The 19,713-nt window shown below is 54.5% G+C and overlaps 11 protein-coding genes across 11 annotated transcripts; 5 read left to right on the top strand and 6 right to left on the bottom strand.

Annotated features, from left to right (window-relative positions):
* Positions 1-756: 756 nt before the first annotated feature.
* On the top strand, positions 757-2,058 carry PG985_013174 (uncharacterized protein; the record flags this gene model as incomplete). Its single annotated transcript, XM_066832940.1, has 1 exon — positions 757-2,058. One exon carries the CDS (start codon positions 757-759, stop codon positions 2,056-2,058), a length of 1,302 nt encoding a protein of 433 aa, XP_066677680.1.
* Positions 2,059-2,165: 107 nt separating this feature from the next.
* Positions 2,166-2,968, bottom strand: PG985_013173 (NADH-quinone oxidoreductase; the record flags this gene model as incomplete). The annotated part of the gene is made up of 3 exons (XM_066832939.1): positions 2,166-2,616; positions 2,689-2,827; positions 2,944-2,968. The coding sequence occupies 3 exons, from the start codon at positions 2,966-2,968 to the stop codon at positions 2,166-2,168; spliced, it is 615 nt and encodes a 204-aa protein (XP_066677679.1).
* A 465-nt stretch (positions 2,969-3,433) lies between these two features.
* PG985_013172 (uncharacterized protein) lies at positions 3,434-5,343 on the top strand (the record flags this gene model as incomplete). Its single annotated transcript, XM_066832938.1, has 2 exons — positions 3,434-4,976; positions 5,048-5,343. The coding sequence occupies 2 exons, from the start codon at positions 3,434-3,436 to the stop codon at positions 5,341-5,343; spliced, it is 1,839 nt and encodes a 612-aa protein (XP_066677678.1).
* A 517-nt stretch (positions 5,344-5,860) lies between these two features.
* PG985_013171 (uncharacterized protein) lies at positions 5,861-7,081 on the bottom strand (the record flags this gene model as incomplete). The annotated part of the gene is made up of 1 exon (XM_066832937.1): positions 5,861-7,081. One exon carries the CDS (start codon positions 7,079-7,081, stop codon positions 5,861-5,863), a length of 1,221 nt encoding a protein of 406 aa, XP_066677677.1.
* Positions 7,082-8,297: 1,216 nt separating this feature from the next.
* PG985_013170 (uncharacterized protein) lies at positions 8,298-10,308 on the bottom strand (the record flags this gene model as incomplete). Its single annotated transcript, XM_066832936.1, has 5 exons — positions 8,298-8,328; positions 8,445-8,903; positions 8,963-9,210; positions 9,412-9,825; positions 10,237-10,308. 5 exons carry the CDS (start codon positions 10,306-10,308, stop codon positions 8,298-8,300), a joined length of 1,224 nt encoding a protein of 407 aa, XP_066677676.1.
* An 18-nt stretch (positions 10,309-10,326) lies between these two features.
* PG985_013169 (uncharacterized protein) lies at positions 10,327-11,690 on the top strand (the record flags this gene model as incomplete). Its single annotated transcript, XM_066832935.1, has 6 exons — positions 10,327-10,402; positions 10,468-10,866; positions 10,925-10,974; positions 11,026-11,119; positions 11,170-11,480; positions 11,550-11,690. The coding sequence occupies 6 exons, from the start codon at positions 10,327-10,329 to the stop codon at positions 11,688-11,690; spliced, it is 1,071 nt and encodes a 356-aa protein (XP_066677675.1).
* A 342-nt stretch (positions 11,691-12,032) lies between these two features.
* On the bottom strand, positions 12,033-12,669 carry PG985_013168 (uncharacterized protein; the record flags this gene model as incomplete). Its single annotated transcript, XM_066832934.1, has 2 exons — positions 12,033-12,166; positions 12,246-12,669. The coding sequence occupies 2 exons, from the start codon at positions 12,667-12,669 to the stop codon at positions 12,033-12,035; spliced, it is 558 nt and encodes a 185-aa protein (XP_066677674.1).
* Positions 12,670-12,839: 170 nt separating this feature from the next.
* Positions 12,840-13,262, bottom strand: PG985_013167 (uncharacterized protein; the record flags this gene model as incomplete). The annotated part of the gene is made up of 1 exon (XM_066832933.1): positions 12,840-13,262. One exon carries the CDS (start codon positions 13,260-13,262, stop codon positions 12,840-12,842), a length of 423 nt encoding a protein of 140 aa, XP_066677673.1.
* Positions 13,263-14,696: 1,434 nt separating this feature from the next.
* PG985_013166 (uncharacterized protein) lies at positions 14,697-15,086 on the top strand (the record flags this gene model as incomplete). The annotated part of the gene is made up of 1 exon (XM_066832932.1): positions 14,697-15,086. The coding sequence occupies one exon, from the start codon at positions 14,697-14,699 to the stop codon at positions 15,084-15,086; it is 390 nt and encodes a 129-aa protein (XP_066677672.1).
* Positions 15,087-15,679: 593 nt separating this feature from the next.
* On the top strand, positions 15,680-16,832 carry PG985_013165 (uncharacterized protein; the record flags this gene model as incomplete). Its single annotated transcript, XM_066832931.1, has 2 exons — positions 15,680-15,920; positions 15,982-16,832. The coding sequence occupies 2 exons, from the start codon at positions 15,680-15,682 to the stop codon at positions 16,830-16,832; spliced, it is 1,092 nt and encodes a 363-aa protein (XP_066677671.1).
* Positions 16,833-17,852: 1,020 nt separating this feature from the next.
* PG985_013164 (uncharacterized protein) lies at positions 17,853-19,481 on the bottom strand (the record flags this gene model as incomplete). Its single annotated transcript, XM_066832930.1, has 1 exon — positions 17,853-19,481. The coding sequence occupies one exon, from the start codon at positions 19,479-19,481 to the stop codon at positions 17,853-17,855; it is 1,629 nt and encodes a 542-aa protein (XP_066677670.1).
* Between the last annotated feature and the right edge of the window lie 232 nt (positions 19,482-19,713).

Genomic DNA, 19,713 nt, shown 5'->3' with positions numbered 1-19,713 from the left:
GGAGACGTTGGACAACTCTATTTAGGGGTCATCAACGGGCGTAGGCAAGCCTTCCTAGCCGTAGCATCATCCAACTATTGCTACGCCGTACTTATCTGAAGCCTACAATGGTAGGGGTGTCATCATTCGGAGTATCGCTTGTGACATTGGCATGAAGGCTGTGTGATGGCTGACCAACTTTTATGGTCCTACGTCCAGCAATACAACCTCCATTCCTGTACAGAAAGTCCCTCTGGCGGATAGATCGTCAAAATTTTCATCCTTTCGGCGTAATATGCAATCCTATAATCAGACACAGTCCCTCCGGCGATTTTGCCGTTGAAGCAACTTTCTTGGAGAACTTTAGCTTTTCAATCAAATAGCAAAATGCCCCCCCTAATAGCAGAACGATAACTTGACTCGCTGATCAATTAGCTATCAACACAAAGTAAAAGTTTGAAGCGTGTTCTGTAGACAGCTGCTCTCACTGTTGCCAGTAGGGCGACGATGGTCTACCCCTGAGACTTCTTGGCGGGAATGGGGTAATTGGATAGTGCACGGCACAGCATCATTGACGTCACATTGCATCATATCCAAAGGCTGCTGCCTGCCGGATCACGCGACGTCGAGTACAAGAGGGAGGAGCTGACCAACAGCTCACAGTTTATTCCGTACCCAACACTCGATGATGACCCGGAGGATTCATACTGACCTGCTTCCAACAAACGCCCGCTCCACTGTACTCTCGTTCATTTCCAGGCTTCAATCTAGGGTATTATGGAGTCCACCAAGGGAGATTACCGCGTGCTCAATGATGTCGACACGACCAAAGACGCATCACCAGGCTCCTCGTTCCCCCGCTTCAGTCAGCTCCCACTAGAGCTGCGCTTGAAGATCTGGACGTGTTGTTTTCCCAGCAACCGTTTCATCAGCATCCTCATCAACCGGCTCATGTCACAGTTGAGGCAGCAGAACAGGCAAGAAACCAAGCCACAACTGTACACCTCCAAGAATCATCTCGGAAACTTGGTCAGCGGGGACCCTTATCATCTCACGGTGGCAAACTTCCGGCCATGGGCACCCAGAGCGTCATCCGCCAACCGCGAAGCCAGGCAGGCGTTTTTGGCTTTCTACCGGGTTGCTATGCCTCTTGTGCCAGACGAGCCGGGCCGCCTGCGCCTGAACCCAGAAACCGACATACTCGAGATCCAGCTCGCCCAGGGGCTGGCGCGTACCGACGCTCTAGTGGCCTTCTTCCACGACATAGTAGCTTCGGACCCCAAAGGCGTCGGGATCGCCCACTTAGCTATGGGCCGCAACATGAACGACATCAGCCACCTCTGCGACCAAGACCCCTCTACCCTGCATCCGTCGGCCGCGCAAGCGCTGAAAAGGCTTTTCTCGCAAAGCATACAAACGTTCTATTCCTGCATCGCCCCCGGCGGCGACCCCCGCAACATGATCGGGCAGCTCTCGTATCCTCGAGCGTCAATTCACCAGAACCGCTCGGCGCCCCTGATGCCGCACTTCCCCCGCAGCCAGACTACCGACTTCGCCTTGCTGGAGCGGGACCCGAGGCCGATCCAGACGGATCTGGCGCATCTGGCCGTGGGCGTGGACCCCCGGCGCAACGTTTTTCTGTGGCGATCTCTGCTTGCCAGATACGGCGTGCCGCCATCTTCCATACCCGTCCGGTACCTCTACGCTGTATGGCCTTACCATCCCCACCCACTGACGGTGCAAATCTCTGGGCGTGGCAGCCAAACGAGTACGGCAATCACGGGGCGTGAAGCGTTCATGGAGTTTCTGCGAGAGGAAGATGCGAGCTGGGCCAAGTGGATGGCAAAGATCAACAAGCCTCTGCACGGAGAGCGTTTGAGCGAGGAGGAGCATGCGAGACTCGGTCGTGAACTTCTGGACGCGGCTGGTTTCTGGCTTTTTGGACCCGATACTTTTGGCACTGTCCCTGAAGTAGGTAGTGCGGCCATGGACGACAGGCAAGCGCACTGGGAGCCCAAGATGGTGGTGGATTTGGCGCATGCTGCGCCCGAACTTGGTTTATTCAGATTGGACGCTTAGGGGTCACACCCTCGCAATATATACTCAAAGACAGCCTCAAGTTCATGTTACTTCAACCGCTTAAATACCAAACCAAACGAAATTGATTCCATCAATCAGCGCTGTCTCTACTTCCGATACCACATCCGCGTCGTCTTAGTCTTCCGAATCTTGCGCTGCAGCTGAAAGATGCCATACAGCAGCGCCTCCGCCGTCGGGGGGCAGCCAGGCACGTAGATATCCACGGGCAGGATGCGGTCGACGCCGCGCACGACGCTGTAGCTGTAGTGGTAGTAGCCGCCGCCGTTGGCGCAGGTGCCCATGCTGACGACCCACTTGGGGTCGGGCATCTGGTCGTAGCACTGCCGCACCGCCGACGCCATCTTGTTGGTCACGGTGCCCGCCACGATCAGGACGTCGGCCTGCCGCGGCGACGCCCGGAAGATGAGGCCCAGCCGGTCCTGGTCGTACCGCGGCATCGAGGCGTGCATCATCTCGATGCCGCAGCAGGCCAGGGCGAAGGTCAGCGGCCACATGGAGCCGTTGCGCGCCCAGGCTAGGAGCTGGTCCAGCGTGGTTCTTGGTGATGGTCAGCTCGGGAGTTCTCTCTGAGTACTTGAGTTGGATGATTGGGGATGAGAATATCCTCACAATGCGTAGTCGATGACGCTGGTGGGTTTCGCCTCTGTTGAGAGTGCTGTAGTTGAGCGTGGGGGACTGGGTCCCGTGCGTTTGGGCAGCTCCTGTTGCTGAAGTCGTGTGGTGTTGGAGATTTTCCTCGAGAAGGGTCCTGTTATTATTCGGCTTGGGTGGTATAGGGGTACGTTGCACGCAAGCGAGCGGCAGATTGCTTCTGGCGTGTTAGTCAAACGCAGCGTGGCTGGTTCTCGACTCAGAAGAGCTTACGACTTGAGACTCTCGCGATCCTCATCTTTGATTTTCTTATTGCGATAAGAATAAATACATGAGATGGGTAGTGTTACATGTCCCCAAGAAAACTGAGTGACGGCAGCTGCCACGGGAGGACATATGGCTTTGCTGCTGTCGGGAAATTCACACATTGGAGATCCACTTATCGAAACATGGAGACCCCCGGAATACTAGTGACCCAATCTATTGAGGTCGGAGTATGCACTGTGTTTTATAGCTGACAAAGCGCATCACAGGCACAGTAAAAGCTTATCTTGGGGACTGTACGCTAGCGACACCGTCAGACTGACCCCAAATGCGCCAGGGTAGCGCCCCAATTCTGGCCTCGGGAAAAACACTCCTCCCTCTGCATGCCCCCCGTTTCATCCGATGCGCAGCGCAGCACGCCATGCAGAACGTTCTGCAGTGACCATCTCTAATTGCCTTACGACTACCAATACAGTTGGGTAATGCCGACCCATAGAGCATGACGTCTTGCTCGGTTTGCCAGCTGCCCCTGGCTGACGAGGGCGCCCAGCGCTTGCGCAGCAGCCGAGAGTGCCCCTTCTGCTCGGCTATCTTCTCCCGCGTCGACGGTGCCAGGCGGCACGCCACATCCTGTCCGAAGAGAGGGAACCGCGCATTGCGCATCAGGAAGCGTGGTCGAAAGACCAAGTCCTGCGACCAGTGCTCGCGAATCAAAGTGCACTGTAATGCTACGCATCCCTGCGAGCGTTGCAGCTCTCGAAAGCTGGAGTGTACCTTCAGTCGCTACTGCACCGACGCCACTCATCGGCAGCCTACGGCACATCAAGAGCCGCCCGGTTCACTAAACCATGGCAGCCACAACCGCGTTCCCTTGTCATTTCTACTCAATTATACAGACGAGAGGCAGGATTTCATTACCGAAAAGGCCGTGGGTGAAGAGCCTGATGGTGTTCTCCTTGGCCCGACATGCGTAGCTCCCGCAGCGCCAAACACTCAACCGCCGAGCGACACAACAATTGGTTACATCGACCCAATGATGCTGATGCCATTCGATGACGGCCAAACTGGCATCGGATCCTTGGAGCTTGGTGGGCTATACGATACCGACGAGCAGGACCTCCTTGGTGCCCTCCTTTCCCAGACCCTTCCATCTCAAGAGGACCGACTGGCGGCCAGACTCGATCTTTTGGAACTGGAAGTTACTGCCCATGCCAGCGCTGGTCATTGCTCCACCGGGGTTTCGTTCAATCCCAGCTCCTTTCGGCGCTTCTTCAGTGTCGCCAATGTGCAAAGCTTTGCCATGATATTCTGTCGCAAACGACATTATCGTTACCCAATCATCCACTGGCCTAAGTTTGCTCTCGAGGAAACACCTCTCTCTTTGCTGATGGTCGTCGCCCTCACTGGTGCTACCTATTCATATCGTCCGGGCTACGGCCCCGAGCACATCATCGAAGCCCGGAGCCTGTATCATCTAGCAGATTCCTATGTTTTTCATCAGCTCCGAGTGTCTCTCGACAGTATGTCGTCCACTTCAGATATCAATCTCGCAGAGGCCATCCAGTGTTGTCAGGCTGCTCTTCTCATGTACGGCTTGGATACACTGCTGGCGAATGACCATGTCATGCAACGCGTCGCCATGACAGAACGCCTACCGGCGCTCGTATCGGCCTTGAGGAGACTAGAGCTCGTTGGATGCCGGCACGATGCTTCCGGGGATGAAGACTGGAAACTCTTTATACAGCGCGAGCAAGTCATTCGGCTCGTCTCTTGGACGTTTTGCGTTGACTGTTTGGGTACCTTGTCATGCAACAATCCCCCGATATTCTCTATGATGGAAATGGCGGGAGACCTGCCGTGCGACCCAGCTGTTTGGGATGCCGATTCGGAGAAGGCTTTTGAGTTGTTGAGGACCTCGCCAACAAGGCACGAAATTTCGCAATCCTTGAAGGTACTCATGCCGAGGTTTCTCGACAGTGACGCTCGGGAAAACAGCGAGTGGGATAACTTATCCCTATTCCATCTACATATCATCATGTGCGGTACGTAACAAAGCATCCGCTCTCTCGCCCACTCTGTTAAACCGATAGTGGCTGACATCAGACCTACATAGCACTGCAACCGATCATCTTCAATCTGCATGTCGCCGTGTGTCTGCCCCAGCAGTCGAGCAGGTTGCTACAGGCAATGGAAACCTGGCGACATCTCTGGGGCCGGGCCTTGGACAAAATCCCGGAAAGCCACTCAAGGTACCTGGGCATAGCCAAGAACATACCTGACATAGAGCACCTCTCAAGGCGGATTATCGAGGTTGCTGGGACCCCCGAGGGAGATTCTTCGATATACTTGCAGCGCATCCCCTCCTTTAGTTCGCGGGAGATACATCAGTTCATACGTAGATTTATCTGACTACATGCAAGCTGATTCAAGACTACAGCAGGTCACCCGCAGCGCCTGATGCTAGGTTCTTGCAGGTACCATATACCTAATCAACGGGTGCTTGTTATAACAAGAAGTTGACATGCAAAAGGCTGGGCCCACGATCCTACCTTTACGCTCCCCGATCTCATAAATCGGACTACAACAACTGTATTGCACGAAAGGCTCCTATTCATACTTCAGAACCAGCACAGTGGCTGTCGTAGTACCATTAATAAAAAGAAAATAATTAAAAAAACGTCGAGTTTCCGTATCCAGAGTGGTATTAGGACCAACCATTTCGCTTCACTCACAAAGCACAGAAGGCATTTGCCCTGGTTCTTAACTTCATTTTCATAACTAAACTATGCACTGAGCATATTTTCGAATATAAGAAATCAATCAAACCATGAAAGAATGTAGCCAAGAGCCTTGCTAATAGAGAACGAGCGAGCTGGTGGGAAAAGAAGTTATAAAATATAGAGCATCCTTGGGACAAAATACCCGCTCACTGCGTAAGCCTCATATCTTCGGGGCTGTCGTTATAATACTTGACAGCGAACCAAACTGCTTGCTTCTCGTGCAGCGCAATTTGGTCGTTCGGATAGACTTGCACCGGGGTCAACCAACGGCCTGTGACTTTGTGTCTCTCGTCTTTTCGATCAGGCAGCTCAAAGACATCGTCGAATTCTTCCGTGGGGCCCTTCTGCGCGTAAGCCGCATACCAGTCCATGAAGCTTGCGACGCCGTTACTGGGCTCTGTAAAGAAAGTCCGGCAGATCATGTCATGATTAGGGATCAAGGTGGCACCTGTCTTCTCCAGCTTGCCCTTTCCGAGGCCGCGGCCATTGTACCGATTCCTCATTCGTCGGCTTTTGTTTCCGCCCCCATCTTCGATGAGATCCCGGCCATTCTTGCGGATATCAAATCTGGTAGGAAACAAGATATCCTTTGGCTTGATGTCGAATAAGTTCTTCAAGGGACGTGGAGCAAGAACTCCTGTAGTGCTTGTTTCTTCATCTGTACTTTCGTCGCCAGCTTCCACGGCGCCGGTCCAGACTTGAGCCTCATGCATTGCAGACTCCTGTGGATTCTGGTAGAGAAATCTGCGCCCCTTGGGGAGCTGGTAGACACCCTCCAGTCGGGATTTCTCCAGAAATAATATCTTCACGTCCCCGGGACTTTCTCCCTTGCGCATGACAATGGCTCCGCATCTCTGCTTGAAGTTGAGTGGTCCCCAGGTGAACGAAGTAGCGTCAACGTCCTGCCACTGATATTTGATTCTCTCTTCATCCTTGAAGGATGACAACGCCAATGAACCGCTACATTCCTGTCCCTTGAGCTTCAAACTTGCTGGATACCTGGGCTTCTTGATCAAGGTCTCGCCGTAGGCCTCAAAGCTTTCTAGGAGGTTTGGAAGAGACTTCGCGGGAACTTTATAGTCCCGGGGGCTCTCCAGGGCATCGAAAGACTTGACAAAAACATCGACCAGTTGGGTGAGTGCCGACTTTATCTCGTTATGTGTTCCGCTCCTTCTAAGCAACCTTTCGTAATCATAGTCCGCAGTAGTCTCGACAGTATACCCCAACTGAAACAGGAGATGGGTCAGCGTATCTTCGAACTGCTGGATGCGGCCCAGTGAGTAATAATGTGGCTTTTCGAACGACTTCAGCTTGCAAGCTTCCAGTCTATCGCCTATAAAGTAGTCCAGCACCTCGTTGACCAACATGGTCTTCAAAACAGTGATATAAGTAATGAATATGAAGAGCGAGAGGCCGTTATAATACAGATTTCTTGCTTGCGGGTGATGGGACAAGAGTCAACCGTCTATCAGAGGAGTGATGCCGGATCTTATATATTTTCCTGAATACTATCAAACCATGCTCCACTCTCGACTCACACCCATTCATCCAATGCCCAAAACAACTGCCGACCGGTTTCCTCGTGCGATCATGGCCATGGTTTCTGACGTATCACATGTTTGTTGCTATTCAGCCACCGGGAAACTAACGGTTGCTGGGTCAGATCGTGGTTAAGTTGGAATTGCGCTATGCTCCGTGCCGTGGCGCCCGAGTTGGTCGCCCGCGCGCTCGGGTCACACCTACACCTTCTCCACCGTTGCCCCGGTCGTTCGCATTCGGCCTGTGTCCGTGCGAAGCGATTTGGGTTTCCTTTGTTCTCCACATTCCCCGACTGGATGCCCAGGCGGATTTACATGCCTGACACCGTCCGCCGGAATGCGAAGAGATCCACCTAGATTCTTGCGGTTGCGCACCACGGCTTTCACTTAATGGGTGCTAAGTCATGGTCTTCAGTGGACTGCCTGAATATAACCAGCATAATTTGACCCACTCTTGCTTGTTGTACTACCGTGCTCTCGTAGGAAAATACCTTTTTACGATGTCTGTCTTCTTCTCTATGGCCCGTTGCCTTTTGACCAGGTTGTACCATGGAATGCTGTCCATGATCATCTACGTTCCGTCTAGCTTCTCGACGAGCTCCTGCAAGGGACAGACTACGTTGCTGTAAACCGCGCTTTGGAGCTCGACGCTGCTCAAGTCATGGCCATACCCGAAATGGCAGTTCAGGCATCTCCGAATCATCTCACTGTAATGCTTTCCGAGCATAGTCCTCTGTTATGCCGCTCTCATCGCCGTGGCCACATCGTCGAGGTCGTCGCCTATCGACTCTCGGCGTTAGCATTTACTCTTTTTGGAGGGAACATGATGTCTTAAGAGGGAATAATGCGAATTTTTCGAATAAACGGTTTCTCTTCCCTCGTGAGATATTGGGATAACGTGGAATAAACACTGAATCAGGAAGGAATAAACCCCGAAATTCGCTTACCCTGGCGAATATGAGAGAGAGGTGCCCATCGCTCGATCTCCAATAAGGCCACTCCCAAGCTGAAGAGTGTCAAGTTGTCAATGCCGTAGTCTCGAAGGCTATGTTTCATCCCCGGCGCCATCGGTAAGTCTGCATCATTGTCGTCGTCGTCGTCTGTCGTCTGGTTGAAGAAGCAAGAGCGTAGAAATAGCTCAGCATGGCTGGCACAATGAGCATAGTCAGGAGTGCCCAATAGGATGTCGGACGTATCCCAGCTCTCCCGTAGCCAGGGAGTTGAGTGGAACTGGAGCACGGCAATCGTCACTTTGATGGCGAGTTGGAGCTGATCAGTAACGCTCCCCTTCTCGGTCCCCAGCAGCATGTTTTTCAAAGTTCCCGAGTATCTGGATTTCTTCTTTCTGCCTGTCATCACATGGAAGGAGTGTTGACATGACGTGGCCTTGTGTAAATACGCCAAAGGGGTATAGTTTGTGTTGGCTTGGGTTTCCTTGCCAAGACAGGTCTCAAGGTATGCACACGCATTCTTGATTTCTGAGAGACTAGCGACCTGGGGCTCCTGGGTGGTCGGCCACTCGCTTTTCCGGTTTCTCATTGGTTCGCCGGGAATTTGCAGTCGATTGTTTCTGCTTGGTGGCAGCGGTTGCAAAACATCATACGGAGGGCATGGTTCGAGTGAAAATTGTAGAAGATTCCGTTGCTCGTAGCTGCATTTGTTCCAGCGTCAGTTTGTGGTCGAGCGTCGCTTACTTGGCCTAACACTTACGATCTATTGAGACAAGATGATATACCCATATCCAACCGTACGCCGCCGCCATATTGATGGCTGATATCGGACTTCAGGGCTGCAAAGTGGTCAAAATGCTCGTCAAATTGACAAGAGAATGCCAATGTTAGTGCCGCATGTGCTTCTTTCGACATGTCGTGGATCTCGGGTATCCATGATGGCAACGAGCCCTCCCCGGAGATTTGGTGTCGCGTCTCCGAAGGCTGAATGTTCTGAAAGTTCTCGACCTGAGTTCGTATGAAGTAAATGCTGATATTATGTCGCCTGATCCGATCTAGCTTCCGTTCATATCGATTCATATCAAGGCTGATCATGAGTGATTTCCGGAGTCTTCGAAATGCCTTTCTCAGAGATTCGCCCTAAAGATTTACACGTCAAAGTCTGCAGCCTCACTAAATACGACTGCGGTGCACTATGGGATGTCATACCTTATTTCTCTCCTTTCGTACAAGGTCGAAGAATTCCAGACCTGTTGCCAGCTCTTTTTGACTCTCGTGGATTGCCGCCATGATCTTGACGCATTGTTCGTAGCTCCGAGCCATGCGATGTTTGATGCTATTTTCCAGTCTTTCATCAAACCATAGCGGATGGTCTGGGTCGCCGGTCATCAGACGCGGCTCGTTGGATTTGGACGAGACTAGGCCGAGTATGAGCTCGCATTCATTGACGAAGATAACCCCTTGGGTTTGGAGTTCCAGGTCGAGAACCTCGAGCCCCTTTGTGCAGGCCCGGGCGTCCTTGATGAAGCATTGTAGCGTACGAAACCCCTTGACAACTTGGACAGCAAGTGGTAGTAAGCCGAGTGCGGCGGCGGCTATTCCAAAGATTTCAGCCATGGCCCGCTAGCTCGTTGGGTTAGCAGATCTGTTCGTAGATTTAGCGTGGCGCGGGGCAGGAATCTGGTAGCCTGAGACATATTCATCTTGGGACAGCCAGCCTCGTCGTTGCTCATTGGGGTCGAAGGGACGGGCGGGGTAAGAGACACGACAGCCAATCGCAAACTATCAGCATGCGGATAAGAAGATACTCCGATATTCAATGCTACTTTGTTACTCCAACGACTCCCATTCGAACATATCCATCAAGACATATGGATACGCAGCCGCCCCGAGCCAGACGTATAACCAGACAAGATGCCCGAAAGGCATCCGAACATCTCGGCTGAAGTTGGTATCGTGGGACGGCTACACGCCACGTGTATCGAGTCGATCAAAGTCGTTCTCAGAAGACATGAAGAGTACCATTCGCCGTACCAGAAGGCTTTCGGCAGCCTCAGGCGTGTTCTGCAAAGCCTCATAGTATGGGGTATAGATCACATGGTACATGATGGGACATGCGGCATCATGTTGCAAACCTCTGTGGCCCTCCGAAAAGCAACACTGCTCCCACTAAAGGCCATAGCCAAAGTCCTTGCGTTCGGTAAGTAGTCTTGCTTTAACAGTAAGCCTGGCTGTTAAGTAAGGATACTAATCATGTATGTTTAGACTTGCTCCCATCACTCCCAGGGAACGCCAAAGCAATGGAAGGCGAATTGAGGAGTGACCTGATCAGTCTCATCAAGGAGGCCAAATCAATCACCAGACCGGCCGAGGAATCCGAACAAGAACTTGATACAGACGACGAAGAGTACTCTTCGAGTTCGAGCGACCCAAATAGCGATGTCCAGACGTTTCAGCGTCTGGTATCGCAAATGACCACCTTTACCAGGTGCTTGGTGGACTTAGGCATTGCATTGGACTGTCCCGCAAAGGACCCTCGACCCTTCCATGAGTCGATTTCGGCAGATGTCCCAGCACTCTTGACACCACACCAACCGCATACTTGGCAACTTCTGGAGGAGTCCCCTTCAGCTCCGGCCATACTCTTGGACAACGAACATGCTAGTCTCGAGCCCGAGATAGACATTTTGAGAAACCGAGACTTCTATGGGTACATGTTCAGAGCAGATAGGAGCCCAACCTACATGTTCGATTCACTACTTCGATTACGCTGTGAGCAGCAGATGAAATTATGTGATTACAACTCCACTAACCACGACCCAGGTGATGCACACTCCCAGCATCGAAACAGAAAAGATCATGGGTATCATGCTCAACGAGGAACTTACTAAACTGTATGATATGGAAGGGATTGAACGTACGCACGCATCCCCCATGAAGCGAAATCGTCTAATCGAATCGGTCCAGGCTATTTCACTGTACCACCACAGAAATCAGTGTCACATACTTGGGCAGCCCTCGGTATACAGCATATACTATACCCCAGTGAAGACGTCTTTGCCTGCCCCGGCATACCCGTTCTTACCTCCAAAGCGTTCGTCAGATGGGTCTCGCTCCGAATACTCCTGGACCCCAACGGCCATGTTCCGTTACTGCAGAACGTCGTCCAGGAGTGGCCTCTCAGACACCCCGACACCGGGCAGCCTTTCCCCGTACCTCTGCCCAGGAAGTGTTTCCCTAGTGACAGAGATACGTACATCGAAAGATGGTGTAAGGATGTAGGAGGAGGGATGGTCTCGGAGATGCCGTGGGAAAGGGTGTGGCATAGCTGATCCAATTATTACCAGGCCAGACCAGAGGCTTGTGGGATATCGAAAGCGCCTCTCGCGGCCTCGCGTGCCCTGGGGCTGGACGGCCCGGACTACGTCGATGTCCTTCGCCGGACGAAGCACAGTGATGAGTCCGGAGGCCAAAGAAAGATCAAGTAGGTCAACCGGTCACGAAGATGGCATGATGGCTGGAAACATGATTGTCGTCAACGTATCGGTGGCAATGGTCAAAAGCGAGATAGGGAGACCAGAGGCAGTCGTCATAATAAACACACGGTTATCCGCATCAGAGTTCAAATTGTCACGATGTGTACCAATATTAAAGCTATGCTAGCTAAACGAAAGTATGAATGAACAGCGAGGGCAACGCCCAACTCGCGGCTCCGGTGTGCAACAATTCTTGCATAGGCAGAAGTTCCTTTCTGATAAGGCAGACGGCCTGATTCGGCTTCCCCTCGTGAAGTTCCATGCCTCATGTCCCCCATTAGAATCTCTTCTACCTTAGTCCATCTCGACCACCTCCCAGTTGCCATCGAAGTGGCCATTCGGCAAAGTCTTGGGAATGCACCAGTTACGGCCCTGCAGACGCTCAATCTTCTCGTGGGAGCAATCGCCCTCGGTGTGGCCCTTGGCGCCTGTAATCAAGTGGGTTAGTAAACGCTCATTGCGTGCGGCACCACGTCTGGGATGGGTTATAAGCTTAATGGCACTTACAGATGTACTTGGGCCGCCAGGTGACGTAGCCCTGGTGGCCCGGGGTGGCGCCAAGGTGGGTGGTGGAGGTGAAGGACTGCTGCCGGGTCTTGGAGTGCTCGTAGCCGGCCGAGACCTCGTCCGTGACCATCTCGAAGAACTCGACGCCCACCGTCACCTGCACGTTGACCGAGTCGGTGATCTCGGTGCCGACCGTGTACGAGTAGTCGACGCCGCAGGTCGTCTGGCCGACGGGGCAGGGCAGCACCTCGGACATGCGCATCTGCCGCCCGAACACGATCTCGGAGCCCGCGTCCTTGACGAACTTGCAGCTGCCTAGCGACTTGTTGCTGGTATGTACGGGGCTGGTGCTGTTGTTGGTGGTGGTGGTGGTGGTGCTGTTGAAGGCGCGCGAAAGCAAGGGGGCTCGCTTGATTGCCGCCATATCCGGCACGCTAGGTGCGGATGGCAAGACATCGCGTCTCTTTTGACCGTCGTAAATGATGTCTGTATCGATGCAGCCATCAAGGGTTCCGCAGCACATACTATGCGTTGAGAGAGCAGTCAGTAAAAGAGCGCCGATACAATGGGCCGGTGATTCGATGTTGGAGAGACTTACGCGTAACCGAACCCTTCGCCCAGGGGAATCATGGGGCAAGTGTTCACGGTCTTGCTGAGGGACTTGACCTTGTTCTGGCAGGCGAAGCCGGTCCCGGGGTGGGTGGCGTAGAAGTGCAGGATGCAGTTGCCGGCCAGGTCGGACGTGTCGACGTACATGGCGTACTTGCCCTCGTCGGTGCGGGGCCAGCCGCCCAGCTTCATGGTGGACTGGTAGCAGTTGGACCACTGGGCGTTGTCGTACGGCCCGCCCGTCCTGGGCGAGAAGCTGAGTTCGTGCGTCAGCGTGTCGAGGTCGTTGGGGTCGCCGCCGCAGCCGGGGCTGCTGAACATGTTGATGTCCTTGAACTCCTGGGCTGCGGCTCCGCCGGCTAGCAGGCAGCCGGTGGCGAGCGTCAGGAGACTGGGCTTTTGATACATGTTGTAGTGTAAGGATCAAAGAGAAGAACAGAGGTGGAAAGGGTTGCAAGTATTTGAGAGTATAGTTGACAAGAGGTGTAATAGGGCAAGGAGGTGTGCTCTGTGACTGAGGCTGTGTTGTGATCTGGTATGTTCAGAAGTATACTGGGAGGAGGAAGCCAAGGTCCTTTATAGTCAACGTCTTGTTGATGTGAAGCTTGTCTGTTTCCGGCCTTTTGCCATACGCATCGCCTTCAAAGCTAGTAGAGCCATGATAGTGGATAATTTCTCCGGCACATCGTTGTAAAAGCCTCTACGTTGAGCGAACATGGCAAAGTCACTACGAATTAGCCCGAAGTATCGTAGGACTCAGAGCAAATAGGCGTCATGGGGGACAATTTTTGGGGATATCGCGAGGTGATCTACATTACTCCTGAATTGGCAAGATTTTGGTTGAAGACAAGACTGGCTGAACTAAGGGGCACAGGTAATGTGAAGTCGAATCTTGAGGCACAGGCAACGAAAAGAACAATTGACCGCCGTCGCGGCATCTTGGCATTACGGCGGCAACAGATCTGAAGCGCGCGATTGTCTGTACAAGCCCTGGAGGCACAGCATAGTATCCTCGGCGGTACTTTTGTATGGAGCCACCAAGTGCGGCACAGTCAGTGGGGGGTGCGGCACGGGGACGGTGGAGGGCCTAGCGTCGCCGGATTTATGGGGCCATGCCAACTGCGCGGTCCTTTTGATATTGGATCCTTCAACCGGGGCAGTCCATGGCCGGACCGAGTTCCTCCATTTGTGCCGCTGAAGAATGGGTTATTCACTTTCGGCCACGGAATGAAGGGCGAATAACGACCTCAAGGCGTTTCTGATATTGATACGCCGCAGCTAGTTTTTGGTGCGCCGCAACTAGATTCGACCACGCCGCAACACACAGCAGGGGTCCAGTCTTCTTAGCCATACTCGCTGAGGATTATACGCGATATGCCTCAGCCGGCTATACTGTGTGAGTGGGTTGTACCACTATACCCCTCCAGACCAACTCAATCCGAGGGCTTTACACTGCTACTCTCTGTCTCTAGGAACGGCGGAATCAAGGTGGGCATACATCATGTTCATTCAACATCCGGCCCGTATTCTTGTCATGGATGACAGTCGACCAGAAATGAGACCACAGGGCACAGAAAGTTTGGCTACTCGGGGTGCTTGAACAGTCTATAAAAGGCTTTCATCCAACCGCTCGACAGTAATAGATATTGTCTCATAGCCAAATCACAGCCACTTCCACTTCATTCAAAGAGATTCAACAGCCACCGGCTCTATCCGCCTTCCAATATTCTTAAAACTATCCTCATCGAACTATCTGATTTCGAGTTCCAATCAACATAATACTACTTACCACACTTTCCACGCTTATCCCAACCAAAAACCACCCACCCAACCCAAACCACAATGCTCGCCATGAGATCCCTCGCCCTCCTCGCCCTCTCGGCGCTGCCCCTGACCCAGGCCTGGCTCCTCGAGTTCTGGGCGTCGCAGATCCGGTGCAGCAAGGGCGGCCCCGCCGTCGCGGCCGACACGGAGCGCGGCGGCGCGGCGGGCCAGGGCTACTGCGCCATGATCTCGCTCGACGAGCCCAAGGCCATGAAGGTCTCCATGTGGGACGCCGGCTGCAAGGTCTCGCTGTACGCGGGCAGCCGCCCCTGCACCGGCGCCCCCGTCTGGGAGAAGTACAAGGAGGAGATGGCCGCCGAGGGCCGGCTCGTCGACAACGACTGGACCTGCGTCGTCGACCTCGAGGGCAAGTCCATTACCTCGGTGGCGTACAACTGCGAGGACTAGATACAGGATGCATGTGCCAGGTGCCGTGCTACGACGGTATGGCGTGCAGGGGAGGGGTGGGACGGCGGTGATTTCTTGACTGTTTCCCATTGTTCAAGGGTTCAGGAGCTTGTGTAGGGGACGATAGGTTAACTCGTGAGGGTCAAAAATGTCAATACTATTACCACTGACTTCTTTGAAACATTCATTCTATGCCTCCATTATCGATTGGGCAGCGGGGTCCTTCCGTTGCAGTTCCTCCGATGGTTCACCGTAGAAACGCTTTCCCCCATTCCCACAAATCCTGATATAAGCCGTGGTCGTGAGTTGGTACGCGCTTGCTGTGCCACACTCACGCCGATCATATTTCGCTACAAACAGCCAACTGCCTTATGTTGCCTTGGCTTACATCACTAGGTATTTCCTGGAAGCCCTCCATGCACTTATAATGTTGTTCTCCTTCGACTTTGCACTGACTGACTGATACACCCTACCTCTCACCAGCTCTATCACTAAATCAGTACACTTGATCGTCTCCAACAATCTTCTCTGTACTCTTTGTCCAGACTACATAGTACACACCCTCCCTGTCAGCAAATCTCTCGCATACAACAATGCGGTTGACCTACGAACTCGGTCTGCTCTCCCTGGCAACAGGCGCGGTTGGGCTGTCCGCCACCAGCGGCTTCGTCTCCGTGGACGGGCTCTTTGACCGCGAGCCCGAAGATGCAAAGCTGGTGCACGACACCCTCGACACGGGGTCCGCAGAGCGCACTGTGGTGTTCAAGCCGTTCGAGCGCTATTGGCAGTCCCTCGCGGAAGACTCGGTGCTGCGGGACTCGGAGTGGAAATGGCGTAAGCATGACCCGGCCGCGCTCCCGCCCCCTTTGCAAGAAGCATACGTATACTGACCAAGGGTTTCCCTTTTCTTGTTGTTTAGTCGTCAAAACCGGCCAGGGACCCATCACCGACGCCAGCCAATCGGGTGGAGTCGACGATAATAACCCCTATATCGTCAGCACCGCCTACTACCTCTCCTGGCCCAACAACAACAACGACCGCAACATCTCCGACGCTCTCGACGGCGCCAACGGGACCATCTGCACCAGCGCCCTCGAAAGCGCCGACGTCCCCGTCCGCGTCCTGAACAACTTCGCCACCACCGACACCGACGGCAACAACGACAACAGCGGCGACTGTGTCCCCGTGCTAGGCCAAGAGTGCGTCGACGCCCTCCTCTCGCCCCAAGGCGGCGCCGTCACCGTCGAAAACGACGTCTGCCGGGGCCCCGCCCACCCGTGGCACGACCTCCCCGCGTGCCGCGACTCGCTGGGCCGGGACAAGGCATCGGGCACGCAGTGGGCGGGCACCCCGCTGAGCGGCCGGAACCCGCTCAACAACGCGACCCGTCCGGAGCCCTGGCGCAGCGGCGACGACTTTTACGTCAACGTGTCGTCGCCGGTCGGCGGCGGGGGTGGCGGAAGGGACAGCGACGAGTACCTGACGCGGGTCAACCAGCTGCACGTGCTCATGCTGGATGCGCGGGTCCCTTCGTCCCGCCGGGGGCAGCTGGTCGGGGGGCCGCAGGTGCTGTGTTTGCGGGTCAATACGACTAGGCTCCCGGAGAACGATAGGGATGGGGACGGGGTCGCCATGTTGAGCGAGAGTCTGCGACGGGGGAGCAGCAGTGGTGCTGCTGGAGTGGGCTGCGGCGTCACCTTCCTGGTGCTCGCCGCCGCTGCGACTCTGATTAATTTGACTATTTGAAGCGGTAGTAGTCGGAAGAGTAGGAGGAAGCAGGTCGGTTTGTCCGGGCGGGCAGTGAACTTGTACGGGGAATACTGGTGGAGGTGAAGGGACTGCAGCTGCGGGAGAGTCCCGATACGTATAGAATGTAAAATGACTATATGACTTTCGTTTGAGTCTAACCTGGCGTGTGATTCGTTTGTTGCTATAGAGTTGCCTTCAGTTAAAATGGTAGTTTGGAAAACATTGAAAAGATCAAAAATAGACGACCCTCTCTGTCATAGGGCCGAAACATGAGTACGTCGAGTGTATTCGCTGATCGGATGCATGCCTCTGCCGGATAAGTGAACATTATTGCCTATTATCTAGTATAGACGAATGGAACTGACAAGTTGCATTACTAGCTATAGCTCCCCAGGTTTGAGTTATAAATTGATAAACAAAAAATCAATATAAAAAAAGAAAAAAAAAACATGATACACATAAGTAACTCTCTGGCGGGGAATTGAACCCCGGTCTCGAGCGAATCCTATCAAGTTCCTGGTGGGAACCGAAATGACAAGCTCGCATACTGACCACTATACTACCAAAGACTAGGTGGATCAGCACCTTTACTGGTGCAATGGTCAAAGTTGGCCAGTCGGGGTCTATATCCATAAGCCAAAAGTAAGGCTACGTTCCCGTTCAACTCAGGCAGCAACAAACAGCAGCAAGACGCAAGCGAAACAGTATTTTCATCCTGGCTATGTTGTAAACATCCGCCAAATACTGTGGCCCAGACGAGCTATAACAGGGTCAAGTGTTTGGGACAAGTTCACATCACCTCAGCCCATGATCTTAAAAATCATTAAACACATGCTCATATTGAGTATCGATTGTTTTTTGCTGAAAGTGTGGCAAACATACTTATATATGCTGTGTTCTATAGACCGAGATCACCCCATCATGCACCCCCAGGCCCACCCAACTCTAGCGATATCGGCCTTGCGCAGACCACCCCACCATGCAACATGATATAAACATGCTTGAATATGCCTCCCACTACCTCCTATCATCCTCCACCTCCGCCTCGCCCTGCCGCCCCGCCTGCGCCCTAGAAGCTGCCGCCGCCGGGAAGTCCTTCTCGCTGGCCTCGGGCAGGTAGCGCGCCGCGACGGTGAAGCCGGCCGCGAGGATCACCAGAATGACCCAGACGAGGTAGCCGCCCAAGACCTGGGTATTAGCCCCGAGGGCGAAGATGCTCGTAAACAAGGCCGGCGTAAACGCGCGCAGACCGCTCAGCCCCGTGAGGGCCAGCGCATTGAGGGTCCCCAGCATGGCGGGCGAGGGACTCACGTCGTTGAGCGCGAGCTGCACCGCGGTAAAGCTCATCGAGACGCCCGGCCCGACGGCCAGGAAACAGGGTGCCGCGGCCCAGAAGACGCGGTCGAAGCCGGCGCGGCGCAGCGCGTTGAGCAGGGCGTTGGTGCCGAGGAAGAAGGGGTACAGGTTGGCGCACAGGCGCATGACGCCATTGGTGCCCAGCCGGTGCTGCAGCGGGGGGAAGACGACGAGCAGCCAGAACGCCTGGGAGACGCCCGTCAGGGCCATGAAGAGGCCGATCTGGAACTTGGTGAAGTGGAACCCGCCCAGCTCAACCGACGTGAACCAGAAGACGGGGATGATGGCCGTGTAGGCGAAAGCCAGCAGCATGACGTGCGCGAAGACGTAGAGCACGACCCCGACGCCGGGCGTCTTGAGCAGCTCCCACGTGCTCTTCTCCTCGGCCTCCTCCTGTCGGCCGCCCTCTTCCTGCGCCGTCACCTTGGACTTCTTGACGAGCGTCTCCTCGACGAAGAAGGCGCTCGTGAGCACCGCCGTCAGCCCCACCACGCCCACCGCGAAGCTGGGCAGCGCGTAGGGGTAGTCTTCGAAGAACCGGACCCCGCCGAACACGCGCGGGTACTGCTGCGCCGGGTCGGCCAGGACGCCGCCCAGCAAGGGGCCGACCGTAATCCCCAGGTTGCCCGCGAACGCGAAGAAGCTGAAACTGCGGGCCTGCGTGCGAGGGGTCGAGTGCTCGCTGATCATGGTCCGGATCGTCACGATGGTCCCCGCGAAGACGCCGGCCAGGCAGCGGAACAGGACCATCTGCCAGAGGCTCGTGGCCATGCCGAAGATGCTGGTGGCGCAGCAGACGCCGACGAGGCTCGCGACCAGGACGGGCTTGCGGCCCAGGCGGTCGGCGGCGCGGCCCCAGACCAGCATCACCAGCATCTGGGTCAGGCTGAAGAGGGACTCGATGAGGCCCGAGTAGAAACCCACGTCGGCGTCGCGGATGCCCGGCGACACGTGCTGGATCATCTGGTTGATGTAGGGGAAGATGGAGAAGAAGGCGACGGGCTCGACCAGGCGCGCGTAGCAGAGCAGGAAGATCTGCGCCCGGGGCAGCGGCTTGTCTTGGCGATTGCGGCTGCCATTGGCTTCGTCCTCGTCCTCTTCGGCACACAAGGCATCGGCGACGTCCGGGTCCTGGGCGGGCGCAATGGAGGCGCTGGCCAGTAGCGGCGTCTGCTCACTAGCCGCTAGCTCACCGTGGCCATTGAGCTCCGGGCCGAGGTGGTGGCCGCCGTTATTGTTGCCGTAACCATTGCCGTTGGCTTTCGGGCCGCCATTGAGTGCGGCGGTCATGACTTGTAGTTGGAGGGATGCACAGGGAATTGGCTCCTTCGCAGATCAGCAGCTCAGCACGGCTCATAAGATTGCGGGGGAAAAGGCGCAACCTTGAACCATTACCGGAAATTCCAAGAAAAAAAGAAGAAGGGGGGAGACCAAAAAGCAAAGGGCAGCCAACGATCCAACGATCAATCCCACGTAAGCAAAACGATAAGACCTTTCAAAGTTGAAGCGCGCTAGTTAGCAG

This window comes from Apiospora marii, assembly GCF_038362585.1.
Source record: "Apiospora marii strain CBS 49790 chromosome Unknown utg000011l_segment0_segment0, whole genome shotgun sequence".
In the NCBI taxonomy this organism is placed as follows: Eukaryota; Fungi; Ascomycota; class Sordariomycetes; order Amphisphaeriales; family Apiosporaceae; genus Apiospora; species Apiospora marii.
The sequence above is the reverse complement of the archived record's forward strand: the minus strand, read 5'-3'. Positions and strand labels throughout refer to the sequence as shown.